The sequence below is a fragment of the Amblyomma americanum genome, chromosome 11, assembly GCF_052857255.1.
Source record: "Amblyomma americanum isolate KBUSLIRL-KWMA chromosome 11, ASM5285725v1, whole genome shotgun sequence".
Taxonomy (NCBI): Eukaryota; Metazoa; Arthropoda; class Arachnida; order Ixodida; family Ixodidae; genus Amblyomma; species Amblyomma americanum.
In genome coordinates this window covers 85,840,132-85,859,472 of record NC_135507.1, presented here as the reverse complement: position 1 = coordinate 85,859,472, position 19,341 = coordinate 85,840,132, and the positions used below count along the sequence as shown (strand labels likewise).

At 50.2% G+C, this 19,341-nt stretch overlaps 1 protein-coding gene across 1 annotated transcript; it reads left to right on the top strand.

Moving 5' to 3' along the window:
- Nucleotides 1-456: 456 nt before the first annotated feature.
- LOC144109770 (serine/threonine-protein kinase PLK1-like) lies at nt 457-15,913 on the top strand. The gene is made up of 3 exons (XM_077642567.1): nt 457-549; nt 14,757-14,873; nt 15,596-15,913. Exons 1-3 carry the CDS (start codon nt 457-459, stop codon nt 15,911-15,913), a joined length of 528 nt encoding a protein of 175 aa, XP_077498693.1.
- The last annotated feature ends 3,428 nt before the right edge of the window (nt 15,914-19,341 follow it).

Genomic DNA, 19,341 nt, shown 5'->3' with positions numbered 1-19,341 from the left:
GACAACAGGCTGTTCACTGTACACATTCCGGCTTATCACGAACCGCATGACATGTCAGCCCTCCCAGCTCCAAGGCGTTTTAGTCAAAGTGTGATAACGGCTCAATTCCCAGCAAAGCCCAGCAGCCTCGATGACCTGAGGCATCTAGAAGGCTTACTTCGGAAGCAAGATAAGGGAAGGGATTTCTAGGGCGTCTACGATAGACTACATTAGGGCGTCTACAAAAGAGGGCCACGCCCGAATAGGTGTGGCCACTGCCTGCATCTCCGCGACGTGTGGCGCCAACCAATACCGTGGCTTCTTTTCGTGCAAGTGGTACTATGAGCCTAACTTTCCAAAACCGTCGCGCACCGGTCGGAAACAGCAGTGTCGACACCAGTCACTGTTGCTTGCGTGGTAGCGTGCATTGCAGCTTTGGAAAGCGTGGAATCTAGATCGCATTTTCTCTTGTTCGTGATGGCTCCTGAGACGACCAGCGACAAATTCCCCGACGTCGTCATCGACACGAATTCCCAGACGGAATACACCCGCGGCAAGTTCCTCGGCAAGGTATGTCACCTTATAACAACGGGCATGGTGTCTTCTACACCGCAGAACGCGCCGGTACCCTTTTAGCATAGCCTGATGTTAACAGCGCCCCGTGAAGGAAGCCAGAATATTAATTGCTGCTGTCGCTTTGTCACGGATATCCCCGGAGAACACTCGGACCGAAAGAATGGACTAGGCGACAGGTGTACCCACACAGACGCACAGTTTATTACACCCTACGTGACACACACACTAGCACGCAAAATTAACACAAAACACAAACACTATAAATACACACGACCCGGGAACACTGCTACTAGCGCCTGCTACTAGCGTTATACTGTTAGCGGTCGGCGTTCGTGCTCACAGTTGGTTCGGTGCGGATGCGGCGTTGCATGGGTCTAGTAGCCGGAGTCGAGATGGCGTTCGACGTGCTTGCGCTGTTCGCTGGCAGCGTCGTTGGCTGCGTCGTACAAGCTCCCGGTCCAAGCGCCCGTGGAGTTAATGCCAGTGTTGTTGGCGTTGGGGGCACCACCCGGATGGGTGGCAACAGCACTGGAGACACCTCTGGCCATAGCAGGCCGTAGCGGTCTCAGTTAACTCCCCGGAACGGGCTCAGGAACGGAAGGAAGTCCCTGATGCAAGGCCGTAGAACGAGAGCTCACCGGAGCAGTAGCCGGCGTCGCTCATATCCAGCCGCAGCGTCCCTGACCCGCCGGAGCCTCCGCTTCTCTGTACTCACCCCCCCCCCCCCCCTTCCCCACCCCGTGCCTCGCTCTTCCTCACCCTTTTATAGCCTTGGCGTTAGGTAGGTAGGTAGGTAGGCCTGAGGCATTGCTGGCACATACCCACTGCGGGGGAGTGGCCAAGACACAGGCGGGCAATTGCTGGATACAGGAAAGTTTTCACGGGAAAATGAGTGGTAATAGTATGCAGGCTGATAGATTGGAAGACGCAAGGACAGGGGTCCTGTTATTTTGGAGATCTAAGACGGGACAGTGGCTTAATGTGCCTAATAGTATACGATGTCTGTAATGTTTCAGTGTCGTACTGACTGAGAGCGGTAAAAAGATATTACAATGGGAGCCGCTGCTTTTCTTGTAAGAAATTTTGCACAAAAGAGCGCACACTACTGTTGCTTCTTCCATGCAAAGAAGTACCAATGGAAAGAACAACCGCGGAGGACACAGGCAAACCTAGCTGATGAAATGGAATTTGCAAAAGAAGCTTCCTTAAATGATAGAAGCGGCGGCAGAGCAGCAGGAACCAATTGGGGGAAAGGAAATGGCGCAGTATCTGTCTCATATATCGTTGGACACCTGAACCGCACCGTAAGGGAAGGGATAAAGGAGGTAGTGAAAGAAGAAAGGAAGAAGAGGTGCCGTAGTGGAGGGCTCCGGAATAATTTCGACCACCTGGGGATCTTTAACGTGCACTGACATCGCACAGCTCACTCTTCACATTGAGGGAAAGATGAATTCTTCTTAACCATTTGTCAAGAACACTGAGGAATTTTGCAGGGTTCGGTAAAGACTGTGAATGCCACCTGCTGATGCAAAAAAAATTCAATATCGTCGACGTACACATAAGTTTTCACATTTGAATGCTGCAATTGAGCTTAGAAAAATGTTAAAAAGAACAGGTGAGAGAATTGATCCTCGCGGTATACCTCTTGTCTGTTGAAATCTTCTTGAAGAGCCACGATTTTGCCAGCAATAAAATTCTCTATTTTCCAAGAAAGCAGAAATCCAGGCTGCAAAATAGGTCGGAAAGTTGAGGTCCAGTAATCTGAGTAACAGAGTCGAGTGCTCAACGCTGTCGTATGCTTTACGGATCTTTGACGTGCACCGGCGTCGCGCAGCGCGCGGGCGCCTTGGCGTTTTTTTTTTATGGAGGAAAAACGCTGGGGTGCCCGTGTGCTGTGCGGTGTCGGTGCACGTTAGAGATCCCCAGGGGGTCTAAATTATTCCGGAGCCCTCCACTACGGCACCTCTTATTCCTTTCTTCTTCCACTCCCTCTTTTATCCCTTCCTTTACGGCGCGGCTCAGGTGTCCAACGATATATGAGACAGATACTGCGCCATTTCCTTTCCCCAAAAACCAATTAAAAAAATATCCGAGGTGGCAAGCGCAGCAAACAGTTTTCTATTGCATGCTTATTTAATGCGATTCTCTAGGTCAGTATGAGCACACAAAATTGAACACCCCGGCCTGAAGCCAATTTGTCGACAGGGATTCAAGAGAGCAGTTTTCGAAATGAATGACATGACACGGCTGAGAAGGACCCTTTCCATCAATTTTACCAGGTTTGATGTTATTGAAATAGGGCGTATGTTGTGTAAAGTTAAGCCCTCCCTTTGCTTTTTAAGCAATGGAACTATTTCAGCAAGACGCCACTCATGAGGTATCCAGGCACCTTTAATGGAATGGTTAACTAGAGCCAACAGGTCTTCAGGAGGCTCATTGAACAAAATTTTGACCATAGATGAAGCGACCTTATCCGGGCCAGGTGCGGCAGGGGATAAGCGCAGAAAAATATGCGACAGCTCAGGCATAGAGACCTCAGTGAAATCACTTGCGGTGCATGTGAATACGGCAGGAGAGGGTATAGCAGATGTAAAGCAAAGCTCTAGGCTACATGCAATATCCTCTAAGGGCTTTGCGATGTCAGCAGCAGACTGAACGAGGGATTCAATGTTGACAGCCGGTGGAATCACCTTGTTGCGGCTCATGAAATTAAATAAAGATCGTGTATTTTCTGATTATGAAAGAAAATCATAATGATTTGTATTATATCCCTCCTTTGCACGGGTGACAGTGCGCTTAAATGTTGCTGCAACATATTTATAATCCAACCAACTTTTTGAGCATTGATTGATGAGAAGTTTCTTCCAAGCTGCTTTCCGTCGTCTATATGCAGGCGTGCACTCAACATTCCACCAATTGTTCGCGATTGCACTCTAGGTTCTCTTAACCGAAAATTCATACTTTTGCCTTGCATGGTCCAGTACTGAACATAGATGTGTAGCCTTGCTTTTGGCTCAGCGCAAGGGTCTGAAGTGATTTGGTCAACTGATTTTAGCGTGTCTTTAAAGCAACTGTAATTTGTTAACGTGCGCTGATGTCGCTCAGGAAGAGTTAATTTACACGCAAACTTGAAACGAATCGGTAGATGATCACTGTTTGTTGCACAGTCAACAGGCGCCCAAGATGTAACAGAGACACCTGGGGAAGAAAGACTTAAATCCAAAGCAGAGCGGCATCGACTCCGAAAAACGTAGGCAGTCCGGAATTTTTACAGATCAAGTTGTTGTCAGAAGCCCAATCAAATAGTCTACAACCAAATCTGTCGGTTTTAAGCCCTTGGCGTTAGTCCACGTAAGCCTTGTCGTCGTCTTCTCCTTCTTCTCTTCTCCACCAATTATGTCTCTCCAACTCGTCGATTGCTTCTTCATCTTTAGTCTTCAGTCAATCCACGTCGTCTTCTTCACACCTCTTGCCTTCATAATTTTAATTTAGACTCTTTATTATACTTGACGCGCTTCGTGCATTGGGTACAACGCAATTAAGGTTTGACGGCTCATACGCTGCGCGAATAGGCTAATGTGCAGGTTTTGGCAAACGTAACCATGTCACGGAAGTTAGCAGTGCGCAGCAAGAATGGCGCCCCATAAGCTTTGTATACAGGGTGTTTAACCTAAGACTTTAGACATTTTTTTTTAAAATAGGCTTTTTCATTTAGAAGACCGCTTTTGCGGCATAGCATTGTGAGTGCCGCAGTACGCCAGAATACAGCTATGATGTGCGAATTAGCAGGCTGGCTAGCCGATACCGAATAGTGTACTTTTCAGGTATTGCTGTAGGGTTCTCTAATTATTCAGAGACGTGTAGCCCACCTTTATCAATATCCATACTAGATTTTAGAATTTCTAAAATGCGGTTACCGTCCGCGCCAATAATAATAATGGTTTTTTGGGAAAGGAAATGGGGCAGTATCTGCCTCATATATCGTTGGACACATGAATCGCGCCGTAAGGGAAAGGAGAAAGGAGGGAATGAAGGAAAAAAGAGGTGCCGTAGTGGAGGGCTCCCGAATAATTTCGACCACCTGTGATCATTAACGTCCACTGACACCGCACAGCACACGGGTGCCTTAGCGTTTTGCCTCCATAAAAACACGGCCGCCGCGGTCGGGTTCGTACACGGGACTTCCGGATCAGTAGCCAAGTGCCTAACCACTGAGCCACCGCGGCGGTTTCCGTCTGCGCTCTGGCCGAGAAAATTTTGGATACATCGTGCCTAAACACATACGTTTTCGAGAAGCTTGCAGGCAGAGTAACCTCTCCAGTTTACGTAACTCATCGAAATAGCCAAAATTTGTTGGCCCACAGCGCGGGCGGTAACGGCATTTTCGAAATTCTAAAAACTAATAAGAATATTACTTACGATGGGCTACGCACCTCTTAATAACTAGAGCCTTACGATAATAGGTAAAAAGTTAACCATTGAATATTAGTTAACCAGCCTGCTTTTAAGTACCTCTAAGCTGTATTCGATGTAGTAGACCACTAAAAAAAGTGTTACAAAATTGCCTCAAAATGCGGTCTTCTAACCCAAAATACATATCTTTAAAAAGTGTGTAAAGTCGTAGGTCGAATACGTTGGACGTGTAAGGTGAGGACCACCCTTAAGGCGCTCGCCAGACCACAATGTCTGGCGAGAGGACCAAATCCGGTCCGGCGGTGCCGTTCCGGCCAGCCGGCGAGCGCCGGATGTATCATAACGCGTAGATGAGTCCGTCCGGCGAAGGTCTGGCGTGCAGCTCCGGCTGGAAGCGGCAGCCAATCCCAGCGCGGAGAGCGCCAACGTCATGATGACTAAGGGTGCTCTTATCGGTGCCGGCCTGGAATGCCGGCCGCCGGCGCCTGAAAAATGCGCTAATATTGTTTGCTCACGTTCATCACAAGCCCTGGGATGGAGGATTGTCACAAAAAGGTTATTTTTGACGATCAGTGGTTAATAGCGAGGCTAGTGGAAGTGATAATTGTGATACAAACAGATTTCTTCCTCTAACCACTTCGCTGTTGCTGCTCGCCTTGCGTCTGCTGGCTCCTCGGCTGAAGGCAGCCCGGAAATCGACCATATCTTTATTTTGTTATGAGACTGGGTTCACAATAAAGCTTTGACGATAGTAATGCCTTTATAATACAGCGCTGGCCATTTCCGAAACGACCTCAGCGGTGGCGTCGATGCGAAACTGCCGAGACTTAACGACGACTAGGGCACTCAGGCAGCAGACAAGTTTGTCGCCCGTTGGAGAGGTCGTTCCCGAAAGCTCGGCTCTTATGCAGGGCATGCTGCCGTTGCTGGAACATAGCTGTCAGTCATTGTGATTTCCTTCCTCCATAACTGCGACTCAAACAATTTTGGTGCCACAACAGCTTTGCAGCGGCCGCGGCCGCCGTAGCGGTGTGGCTCGCCTGGCGTTCGCTAGGTCTGCTTCTCATACCGACCACATTTAATTTTAATATGAGATAATACTGCGAACAGCTGAAACGATGACACGACTACGCCGTTTATTGTAGCACAGGCGACTCACGAAGCGCCGTCCGGTGCAGCTTCGATGCGAAATAGGCTATAGGCCTAGCGACGACCAGGGCAGCCATGCAGCCGCGCTTCGTTGTCCGACGACCCCACGGGCGGCGCCTTTGCCGAAAACGTGCTACTTGCGCAGGCATAATTTGTCGCTACTCGAATATTGCAGTCTTTCTGATAGCAGTGCTATTTTGTCTTTTTTGGGCGGACGTGAAGCGTATGCACCGAGGCACTGCTGTGCGATGTCAAGCTCACACCGGCTGCGGGCGGAGCTTAAGAGAAGCGGCGCGCAGGCGCTCACCGTTCCGTGTGTGCCTGTTTGAAGTTGGGTGGTTGTGAAAAGCATTTATTAATCTATATGTACAGAGAGGTGCTCGGGTAGAGGCCCCTAGTGGGTCTCCCCCCTTACAACAGAAGGCGGAGTCCCTCATTCCGGGACACCGTTTGTCCTGACCGCTGCTCAGGTCCGCCGAGCCAGGGCCTGTTGGACCGATAGTTCTTGGCAGCCGAGCAAAGCCGGCTGCGAGTCCTTTCGGGTAGGGGATGGGGTAATGGGGGGGGGGGGGGAGAAGTATTTTTCCTGCCTGCTCAAACCATGTGAAAGGTGTCGGCTACCTCCCCACAGATTGAGCAGCGGCCGTCAAAAGAAAATTCAATCAAAGTGCTTGAGAACCGCAGGGCACAGCAAGGTGTTTGTTAAGAGCTTAAGGAGAGTTCGTTCGCCATCTTTACCCAGTCACTGCATAGGAACCGGGAAGCGGCGGTGTTCGACATGATAGTGCTCATTAATGTCTTTAAAAGAAAGAAGAGGGCTGTGGTCTGGGTTAAGGTCCTCCAAAGAAACGCCTGGTGTCCGGTAAGTCAGTGCGCGGGCTGCCTCTTGGGTGGCTTCGTTACCTGGCATGCCTTGGTGGCTGGGGACGCATATGATTGAGCGATGAGTTGTATCACAGTCGCGAGTACTCTGGTGTGAATTTGGCGAGCAATTGGAGTGATCCAACCGAGCTCCAAGTTACAACAGGCACCGCGAGAGTCTGTGAGGATGAATTTAGAGTCGGGATGATAGGCTGCGAGGGCGATCGCTACCCCCTCCGCTTGAGTTGAGCTGGGTGCTCTGAACAAGAGGCCGTCCAAATGTTTTACCTCGTTTATGACTGAACGTGTACCATTCCCCCCTGGAGTGGTAGGCCTCTGCAATGTCGACGTAGAAGACGTGTTTCGTTGAGCCATAGTGGTGGTGCAGGGCACCCGCCCGCGCCTGGCGCCGGCCATTATGGTCCTCCTTATTCATCTTAGTCCGAAGGTGTCGGACGCAGAGTGCGCGTCTCCGCAGTTCGGGCACTCGAACCCGTTCGGTCGTATGGTGGTCATGTCTGATATGTAACCGGTCCAAGAGGCGGCGACCGGACACGGTCTGGGCGAGACGCGTGTATTGGCTAACGAAATGCGCTTCGCGAAGTTCCCGATAGATATTCACCATCCCCAACGCGAGCAGTCTCTCGTTGTAAGTGGACATAGCGATGTCGAGGGCTCTCTTCAAAATTTTGCGTAGTACAGCGTCCAAGCAATCTTCGTCATGTTTCCGTAAGCGGAGGTAAGGAGTCGAGTACAGTATTCGACTATATAGTTACGAAGGCATGGGCGAGCCGCACCGCATCCTTAGTTCGCAATCCTCCTCGCTTGTTGGAAACGCGGCGCACCATTCGGCCCACCTGGTCGCCGATTTTGCGGAGTTTGGCAAGGGTCGTGTCTGCCTTGCGATGCTGATTAATGAAGACACCCAGTGTTTGCAGCACCTACTCTTCACGGATGGGGCCGCTGGCGAGAGAGAGCTGAACGGAAATTTTTCATTTCGGAGAATGTCGAGTATGCACAAATTCAGACTTGGCCGGGAGCAGAGGAGGCCAAAGTACGTAGCATAGTTTTCTACTGTGCTCACCGCTTCTTGCAGTCATTCCTTCATCTCTCCTATGTTTCCCGTAGTAGCCCAGATGGTGATGTTATCGGCGTACAATGCATGCTGAACACCGCCGACACACGCCAGATGTACCGGGAGGTGCATCATGGCACTTTTAAAGAGAAGCGGGGACGACACAGCACCTTGGGGTGTGCCCCTCGTTTTCATCTCAAACGGGCCGTGCTCGGTATCTTGTATGCGTATATAGGCCAAGCAGTATGTTAAGAAATGTTTAATGTACTTGAATGTACGTGGACCGTAGTTGGCCTTGTTAAGATGTTTTAATATGACGGCGTGTTTAACATTGTTAAACGCACCCTTCAGATCGAGTGCTAGGACTATCATGTCATTTTGTGGGTGTTCTATTGGTTCGAGAACCTTGCGATGAATTTGTAAAAGCGTCTTGTGCAGACTTATGAGGTCGGAAGCCGAATATGGTGTCGGCAAAGATGTTCTTGCTCTCGAGATCATCCGAGAGGCGGTCACGGACCACCGTTTCAATCAGTTTCTCTACGCATGACGTGAGGGAGATAGGCCGGATGTTGTCTGTGTTTACCGGTTTCCCCGCTTTCGGGATAAAGGTTACCAATGATGTATTCCAATCGGGTGGCAACAAAGTGTCCTCGGTCCAAATGGCGTTGATATATCCAAGTAGGGCTTCGTATGCCCGATCGGTGAGGATAGCCAACAGTTTGACTGTAACCTTATCTCTACGGGGCGCAGTCTCGCTGCGCATTTTGCAAGAGCCGCGCGAAGGTCGTGATGCTGTAAAATGTGATCCAGTTCCGGATTATCGCATGCCTGCATACGAATAGTACTGCCCGCGCGGATCTTGACCCTGACTGAGGTATTGTGAGCGTAAGACGTTCGCTAGCTGCTCTGTGTTTCTTTGAAAATTGCGTATCGCGCGAGTGAGGTGTTTCTGGGTTTACAAGCGTGTTTGTGTACGGTCTATAAGACTCCTAAAGAGCCGCCAAGTGTTGCGGTTCGACATCTGTCTTGCTGCGCTGTTGCATCTATCTGCCCAGTTAATGTCAGCGAGCTGGCCAGCACACTCGGCAGCTTGCTGGGTGAGGTCAGAGATGCGAGCGCGGAGCATACGATTGTGTTTCTGCCGCCATCGCTTTGTGAGGCTTCGGCGAGCTTCCCAGAGGTGCATCAGATGATTATCCACGTCCGATGCATGCTCCATAAGCTGTATCTGCTTTTCGTGTGAACGGAGTGTTTGCCTGAGTATGTGTGCCCAAGTTGAGTAGTCTTGCTCCAATATAGAAGTTACTGGGAGCGCCTGGCGGAAAGCATTTCAGTCGGGAAGTTTGGCTTCTGCAAGGGGGCGATATAAAGGTCGAGTGCAAATTAAAGTGTTCAGTATCCAGTGGTCGCTACCGAGGGTGTCCTCAGTGTTGATCCACTCTGCGTGTCGGATGTGTTTCGTGAAGATAAGGTCGGGGCAGGCGTCACGTGTGACGGAATTCCCTACACGTGACAGGTGGGCAGGGTCGTTTAGAGTAGTGATGCCCAGCGTAGATATAAATTCCGCCAACTTACGACCACGCGGCTCTTCCTTGCGATAGCCCCACATTGGACAGGGGGCGTTAATATCGCCCACTATAATGAGGTGGCCGCGACCCGCGATCCTTAGCGCTGCGCTAAATATGTTTGAAAAGCTGATGTTTTTAAGTTTCGGGGGGCACTAGATATTCAGGATGTGTGCGGGACTACCAGTTCGCCGTAGAGGGAGGACAGAGGCCATCACGTACGAATATTCCAGATTTATGTCGAGATTAACCTCCTGCGCTGTGTAGGCGTTATGGACTATATAGACAGGTGAGCGGGTCTCGTTGAAAAGTGCTATAGCCCGAGAGCTTGACCGCATCCCCAGTTTCTTGCAACGCAAGGACGGCGGCGGGGTGTTCGAGGTTGTCAATGTACGACCTTAAGTTGGCGCGTTTGGTCGTGTCTTTGAAACACCGACAGTTCCACAGTACAAGGGGAAGAGCTTGCTGTGTTAGCGGGTGGCGGCGCCCTCTAGGGGACGCAGCCATACTGATGTCAGAGAGATTGCCTTGGAGAGATGGAACAGGTTCCGTCACCTGTAGCGGGAGTGGTTCCGGCTCATCGGAGAGTTCGGTTAGATCAGTGGGTCGGTTGAATCTTGATGAGCGGTTCGCGTTTTTGAGGGGTTCCATTCGAAGAAGAAGCCGGGGGTTTGACTGAAGCCACGTCTTAATGTTTGCTGTAACGGCGGCCGTAACTGTGGCTGTGACTTCCGTGAGCAGGTTGTCTTGGATTCGCCAAAATTGGACATCTAATTTGTTAATTGGGCGAGGGCATTTTCGAGGGCGGTGAAACGCACGTCAGAGCTAGACGGTGCCGGTCCGCCGACACTTCTTGCATCGGTTCCGGAGCTACCTGGGCAGTGTGCGGGGAGATCCGAGCCGTTTTCAGCGCATGAATTTTGGCGTGGAGTTGAGCATTTTTTGCCCGGAGAGTCTCGAGCTCGCGGCGGAGGACCGCGACGTCAGAGTTAAGAGGGAGGGGGTGGAGGAGGGAGATTGGAGGAGAAGGTAGGGGAGGCGGAGGAGGCCCATCTCGGCTGACTACCTTGGGATGTGATGTCTTCTTTGGCACGCCAGGCGGAGGGCCCACGAGAGGCGGAAAATCCCAGTTTTGGAATACGGGGGAACCTGGATCACGTGACGCCTTCTGATTAGTTGATCGCGGAGGCTTCAGGGCACGCCCGAGAAAGGCGCCCACCATTGGCGCTTGTCCGATTGCGCCTCGCACTATCTTGTTACTAGGCGGGGGGACTATCGGAGAGGGGCCAGGACCCGGGGCCACTGAACTCCGGGTTGTTTTCTATGACCGGTCGTGTTGTCCGGTTGTTGCAGGCGTCGGAATTTGGCTTTGCAGTCTTGCGAGCCCGTAAGATGGGCGCCACCGCAGACGATGCAGGAGGGATTGCACTCGGGGGCGCCATGTTGCCGTCTTCGAGGACTGCGACCGTTTGGCCGCAGTATCCGCAGCGATTGTCTTGAGGATTCGGGCATAAGCCCACGCGGTGACCGATGGTGCCGCATCGGAAACACGCGGGAATAGTCCGCTTATATTCGCTCACCACAGTCACCACACTTTTATAGCGCACGTAACGCGGTGAGCAGGGCAATCGTCGACTTCCCCAGCTTGCGGATGAAGGCTACCTCTCCTCCGCACCACAGTACTTTAGATTTGAGGGTGGTAGAAGTTTCCTGCTCATGGATCTTAATCCCCCTGCAGCCTTCAACATTGACTTTGGCGTGGCCGACCATCGGAATCGAGACATTGGAAGATTTAGGGGAAATTCGCGAGCAAGCGCGTTCGCCGCATTGACGTCTTGAGTGGTGGCAATGATGATATTCTGGTCCCAGATGGGCCGGATACTAAGTGTGTCCGCCGAAGAGGTATTTACATAGGCTGAGGGCAAAGCACCAAGGCTTGATGATGATCGTGAAATCTTTTTGCGGAGTCGAGCCATAGCGGTGGGCCGCCATTTCTTCGATACCACTGTTTGAGAGAGATGAGGGTTGGAGCTTGCAGTATTCGGATGCACAGAAGCAGCGACACTCACGGAGGGTCCGTTGACTGCCCAGATGTTCAGGCGCTGCTGCCGTTTACAAAGTGCCACCAACGAGAAGAAACCTTCGTCCACTATCTCCATAGTCGGAGTGGAAGTTTCAGGCGGAGACAATGCGCCTGCGACGACTTCTGTCCATGCTGAGTCCGCCATGGCGTCCTCGAAGAACGCTGGAGACTGGCTACTTGGCTTTAGGCCTAACTGGAGCTCCCACAGGGTGAAGACATAAATGGGCCTAAAGACCCAAAACTTGGTCCACTTGGTCGAGAGCGGTATCTTCGGCTGCCGGGAGACGTTATCCTTCCAGCAGAAGAAAAATTTCCACGTTCGTACGGATTTTTCGGTAATCCGGACAAAAATTGCCGGAGCCGAAAAGAGGCGCATAAGCTCGAGATGCGCGGCTGCCGCGTTCCCACCGGACGGCGCGCCGAACATGTGTCCCCTGTTTTAGGCTGACAATTCGAGACACTGTAGACTTTAGTGGTAGAGTAATGTCTCCAGTACACAGCTGAGAATCAAATCGCGTTGTTTGATTACATTTTGGCACGGACGGCTCTTGTAGAGGTCATAATACGGTTGCTTTTCCGTTAGAAGTCCTGACTATGGGTTGCTGTTATCAACGAAATTCGTTAGTTCGACTCTTCAATCGAACGATTATAAAACAGTAGGACAATGCATCTTTATGCAAAGGAACGTTTTGTACTAAGAGACCGGCTCGCCTCAACCGCACCGTGGGGGAGAGGGTGTAAAAGGGCACCAGAATAATTTCGACCACGTGGGACTCGTATCTGTTAGGGAGATAGGGTCGCCTTATTCTGAATCTTCCTATTCTTAAAAGCAAGGGGTTTAAGCATTCTCCCTAAAGAGGCTGAACGGTTCCTTCAGGAGAATGCCACAATTCGTTCTCCCCAAGTGGCCAACCTATATAAAATCCTGCCTAGGTTATATATGTTGCACAAAAGAAAGTGAAGTGGCGGTGTGTTCGCCGCTGGAGGGACTCCTGTGAGGGAAATACGCTGCTTCTTCCTCGAGTTGTACTCGAGTTTAGTGTCTCTATATAGCATATACAGCAACACTGCACAACACGGGAGCGGAGAGCCGCCTCTTAAGAGCTGTTGTGTGGGCACGCACAGGCGTCTGTACCCTCTGCTCTGCCTTCCCCCTTCTCGTTTGGGAACACTGGTTATGCCAAAAGAGGAAGATTGCTCTGACATCTCGGTGGGCACCTCAACTGCGCAGTAAGGGAAGGCAGAAGTGAAGGAAGGAAGAGATAAAGAGGTGCCATTCAAGAGTGCTCTAGAACTTTCCAGCACCTAATTAATGAATTCGTCAACGTGGGGATCTTTAACAGGCACCGACGTCACTCAGCACACGTTCGCTATTTGTGTTTCGCCTCAATTGAAACGCGGCTGCCGCAGCCGGATTCGAACGCGCGAACTCCACCTTGGCTGCAGGGCTCTGTAACCTTGCACTGAGCCAGCGCGGCGAGTTTCTCGTTTGGGTCGCCGACGGAGGATAGCACGTCATGTGCACCGGACGACCGCGACTGTGCAAAAGCGGGGGAGCTCGGGTACAGATATCGTGATTTTGTGAAAAGTTGTCATTTGAAAGTCATATTGCTCAGTTTATTAGTTAATGCGATTATCCTGTTTTCTGACGTCCTTACTATACAGGTATTACTGAGCCAATAAAAGGCATCTTAACGCATCAGAAAACGTATTGTGAACAACTACTGGAGAATTCCGCTGAAAAACTTTACTTTTGCACTTTCCCCGTGAATTTGTAAGGGCTGCCTCCAAATTATTCCTGTCTGCTTTGCGTTGCGAGCTGAATCATACCTTTGAAACATACCTGCGTTCAGCTTGTATTAGCCCCAGCAGTCTTGAATTTCGTGCTGCGGTCTATTTCTGACCTGAGGCATCAAGCCAATTTCTCATTAGAGTGAAGGACCCACTGCCGGAGTGTTTCTGTCACACAGTGCGACAGCTTCGCCCGTCATTTGGATGTCCATGCAACAAGGCTGGCATTGCTTTTTCAGGGCGCACAAGGGCAATGCTACGAGTTCATGGAGAAAAATGCGAACGTCGTGTACGCAGGAAAAATCGTCTCCAAGAGCCATCTTAAATCGGAGATGAATCGGCAATATGTGAGTTCTGTCACTGTCTCTTCTCTATTTGAAGCAATTTTTTTTAATTGGACACTGAGGACAAAAAAATCCTTTTGTGGCTTTTATAGCGAGAGCTCTACTCCTGGGAGTACAACTTCCGATTTCGATGTGCATCAGGAAATGACTCTCAATGCCTCACAATGTCAAAACGAACTTAACACCGCCGTAGTATGACCCAAACTATGGTAGTATGACCACGGGATCATTAGAGCATGGCCATTGGGTACCTCACCTTGACCCTGACTCTTGATTTGACACCACGTTGAACCCCAGCCACTTTTTCTGGCGACGCAGGCGCAGCGAGGCGGGCAGACCTACCGAGTCATAAGAAAACGAAAGTAATGAAAGTTGAGCTACGGCATAGGATTCGCGCGCAAGTTCAAAATGAGTAGCGCCCCCTGTCGAATGCAAAACAAAGCACGTGTGATCAGGATTGGCTATTGTCTCCCCTTCGTCCTCCCAAAATGTTCGCCCTGCCCACGCATACGTCAAAATAACTAGACGTCAAAGCCAGCCTGTTCCAAACACAAATGTTTAGTGGATTTGCGCCCTGCGGTCGTATTCTGTTATGCTATAATATCTAATCTAGGTTTGGGATCCGCTTACACCTATCGCGTTTAGTTGGCAGTTCTTCAGGCATGCACTGCGGCTTTCAAACGTCAGTGGGAAGCAACCAAACAATTGGCTGTGATACGGTGAGAACCAGTCCCTTATGATATGACATGTCAAGATTGCACTCTAGTGACCGATTACCTTTGTCATCATCATGGCTTTTGTCATTTCAGCGTAAGTCTTTATTAATCATAAGTACCACCATCTTAATCCGCCAATGGACCTTGTTTTCTTCAATGCTAGTACAGCCTTTCCGAGATTACTAAATAATTTTTTGCCTACAGCTCGAAGAAGAAATCAACATCCACCAAACCCTGTGCCACAAGCACGTCGTTCGCTTCCACAGCCACTTTGAGGATGCCAAGAACGTGTACATCATCTTGGAGCTGTGCACACGACAGGTGTGTTAACATTCCTGCTTTAAGTGGTATATATTTACACTTAATTTCTTTGCGTTCATTCGAAAATGTGGCTAATATCATCTAAGTTCGTTTCATTCGTTTAACGGTGCTTAACTTCTCTAAACTTCTCAGCCTGTAAGGGGCGCTGTATCGGAATAATTTCGGAATAACTTAGGTAACCTTGAATTCTCTAAATTTGACTGACTTCGCGCAATGCACGCGGATCTTGCATTGCAGCCTCCATCGAAATGCGACCGCCGAGCACAATTTTGCGTAGGAGACGTTTTGTCTCTTACGCAACTGACGGTAATTCAGTTATTTTTGAAGGTCTGATGAGAGGATATTTAAGGTTTTCTATGTTCCAAACTACTTCTATGAAATTAGCTTACGCGAATATGTGCGTGGTCATTTATTTGTTGCGGCAATTTTTGCGAGAATGGCCACATTGTGTTCTTGAATCATAATTTACGGCGCAGTCAAGAAATGAAAACTGCCTTCGTTGTTTCGAAAACTGTCATTTAATATTGTGTTGTGGGCACTGTATTTTGTACAACGGAAAGCAATTACTTCAATCAAGCTTTCTCCAGACAGCCATGATTTCAACAAATGTGCTGCATGTGCCTAGCTAAATCCTGAGGGACCCCATTTTCTTTATCATGTTCTTAAGCGCGGCTAGCCTTCAAGGGTCTTCCCCAAGCTTCATTAGCTCATTTATTCCGCAGTCTCTTGAGGAGCTGCACAAGTGCCGTGAGACGCTGACGGAGCCAGAGGTGCGGCACCTCCTGCGCCAGCTGCTCCTCGCCTGCGAGTACCTGGTGCAGGAGCAGGTCATCCACCGAGACCTGAAGCTCGGAAACCTGCTCCTCACCGCAGGCTCGCAACTCAAGGTGGCCGACTTCGGACTCGCCACCCGCGTCCACTACCCGGGGCAACTCAAGAGGTCCATCTGCGGCACCACCAACTACATGGCCCCCGAGGTGCTGACCCAGAAGGGCTACAGCTACGAAGCGGACATGTGGGCTGTGGGGTGCATCATGTGAGTCTCACCTGATTGCGCAGAACTGTTTGCAACTGGGTACAACGTTAATGCTTGCAATGACAGCTCGCAATACCTACCGTATATCGTATATCGTATATGTTTACCCGCCCGTAAATGTATTAAATGGAGAGTCTGCTTTTTGAAATGTGGATATAAAAACTGGCAAAACCTTGCCTGTCTTGCCTTGTGGTGACAATAACGAGGGAATAAATCATGGCCGTGGCATTTATATATGTATTTTGAGCTGGTGAAGGAAGTCGGGCCAGAGTTGACGGTGGTGATAAGTTGTGTTCAAATTTCGTAGTTCTGCTCGCAGTCGGGTTACGTCGAGTCAGATGGATGTGAATTTTACTAATGAACTAGGCGCTATATACAAATGGTTAATTTAGTTACAGCAAATTGCGGGCGCCTTAAGTTTTTTTTATTTCAACTAGCACTTGCCGATATCTGTAATAGATTTCATGATACTTATTTTTTATTCGTATGGAACTTTCGTGGTGCTTTATTTTGAGTTGCGCGAAAACCTAAGAATTAGTGAATTGGGCGCTCATTATCCTTGTGCTGTAAAACAGCGACGAGACAATGAATTCAAAGAACGTCAAATGTTCTTCTTTCTTCCCTGTCTCATCCAGTTCAGGCGGTTTCTCACAACTATCAAATTACGCCACTTGCTCAAAGTATTCTTTGCAACTCTCATTGCCACCAACTTCTTGGCGGGCAGTCGTCTGCAAAGTCCTTCCGCTGATACGCCTCTTATGTTGGGGTTCGGAGACGCCGGCCACCAGACGGGAAGTTCAGTTAATTCACTTGCCGAGAAAGTACGGTTCAAAACCTGTTGGTGTGATTCTCAGGTGCGCAACCGGGTATACGTATCTTCCAGCAAGGAAGTAACGATTTCTCCAGAGAAAATATTATCCGCAAAAATCGCTATAAGGTTCCTCTTCATCTTAAATTAATCAGACCATGCTCTCCACGTTCAAAACAGGGCACTACCATGCATCACGAGCGTCGTTTGCCCGCCGTTACGTTACCATTTCGTGTTGATTGGCAGGTAGGGGTGTCGTAGCACGGCTGTGGCCGCACTGCTTCAAGCTGTGCCGGGCTGAGATGTTGGCCACCACAGAGTGTGCGGATCACCGCGGACACTGACAGGCCGCAACCTGCTTTCCGCAGGTACAAGCTTCTAGTAGGGCGTGCCCCCTTCAGTTCACCGACGATGGCAAAGACTATCGCCAGAATCAAAAGGAACGAATTCGAGATTCCCCCGACTGTGTCCCCCGCCGCGAGCGCCCTCATCCGATGGATTCTACAACCGGAGCCCGCTATGCGGCCGAGCATCGGAGCCATCATGCACCACGATTTCATGACAAGAGGTAGGCTTCATCTTGCAACTTTGCAGCTGTGTGACGTCGTGCTGTACTGCTTCAATCATGTTTTTTTTTCTTTTAAACGCAAGAGCGTTATATCTGACGTTCGGAGAAAAAGCCGTGCTTGTCGCCACATCTAATTTGTTACTGTTCGGCAGAGGTCGTGACGTCAGACCATGGTCAACCAATGAGTGCAAGGCATGAAGTCGGACACGGAGAACAATGGGTTTGGAGAGGTATCAACAGCGCAGCACTCAGATGGTGGGGATGGTTTCCGCTTCTCTGTCGTTGGCGCGTAGAGTCACGGGACAGAGTGCGCTTACATGGCTGTGGAGGCAGAGGAGCAGCAAAAGCAGCACTTCCTAAAAAGAAAAAGGCTCCGAGATAAATGTGTGCAGTAATGGTTCTTGTAGAATTTCGACGGATGGCTGATTCGGGGGCAAGAAACTTGCTCTACATAACCGTAGTCTAGGCAATGCTAACGTCAGCGCCCATTCCTCCAGTAGCAGGCGGCGGAAATCCAACTGCAGCGTCGTAGTGTTGACATGGCAACGGAATGCAGCTGAAAAACCTTTATCCCCGATAACGACTCGAGCCCACGCTGGCGCAAAGAAAGCAGCTTGCTTCGTTCCCCGATGGCTCAGACAATTGAGCCACCGACTTTAACTTGTCACGCTGCGTGCATGTCCACGATTTGTCTTGTTTGTTTGTTTTTGTATCATTCTCCTTCAGCCACCAGGTGCGCGGTAGTCGCTCAAATCGAAATCATATGAAGTTTCCTACACTTGGCGAAGAGACCTTTAGCGTGGTCGTGTCCTTCTCAATGGTTGGTTAGGAGCTGTTGTGCCCGCGCTTCCTTCCTGCTGTGGAGTTCGGCGAAGTTGGGCATGGGGAGGATTCTCTGAGGACCACCGCGGGGGTGGGTGAGCCCTCTGGGGGAGACATGGCTGCAGGAATGCCGGAAGCAGCGACGACAATAAGCGTATTTGTTCCGGTCCTCAGACGACGAAGTGCGGTATCAGTGTGATCCCCTTCGGTGACGCTGGGGTCGAACAATTGCCCGAGTGCCGCACCTCCGACAGAGCTTCCGCGTTCCGGTCACCAAGATCTGTCAGCCCCTTCTTGGAGACAGCCTGCATTCCTGTGTCATGCAGGCGCCTTCCGGGTCAACATGGGCGCGGTCCGGACACACGTGCGCGCCCACCTGGAGGCCGCGTGGACAACAACGTTACCGGGTCCTGTTCCCTTTTCCTCGACCGAGGTGCGAGGAAACATCAGAACCGCCCTGCCGTGGGTGGTACCATCAGTGACATCGTGTGATTGGACATCATTCTTCGAACTGCATTCCTCAGCTAGGGATCTGGGGAATACGAAGAGTATTTAAGGAGCTTCTGGTTTGGTAGCAGAGGAGAGCCTCCTTCTTGAGATAAACCAGTGACTCCTGACTGCTAAGAAGCTCTCTTTACTGTGAAGCACTCTCATTTACCCGTATTTGTACGTTATGCAAATAGTCCTTGTATAAAGTTTTCAAGTTTTCTTCCTCCGATCGTCCTCGTCTGTTCTCCGGCCCAGTCACTCTACCTGAATCACAACAGAGCTCAAAATCTTTAACGCGACAGCGTTAAGGGTGCTGTTTGGAGGAACACTCAATGTACTAGTTGGTGTCGGCCGATTCTCATCACCCTGCTAGTGCAATAATCCCTGGAGCCAGTGGCAGATGAAAGAGGGTAGTCCAGTCCCTGCATGGTCAGAGATAGTCGCCTCTGCATTGTGGCGCCGCTCCCTGCATTGTCTCACTTACAGGGTAATGAGAATCGACCTACTCCACTGGTTGGAAGAGCGTCGTTTGACGCTGAAAAGCCGCTTTTTTGTTGACTTGTATTCGACTATAGGAGGTCCATAGGAATGGGTCAAGGGTCAGAGGGGGATAGTCGGTGAAGGTGGTGAATCGGCCGACCCCATGTGCTGGAATCGGGCTCCTTTGATGGTCATTTGCCACTTTTGTCTTGAGTTGTATCCGACTATAGCACATCTGCGGAATCAGCGCCAATTAGTCGCTTTT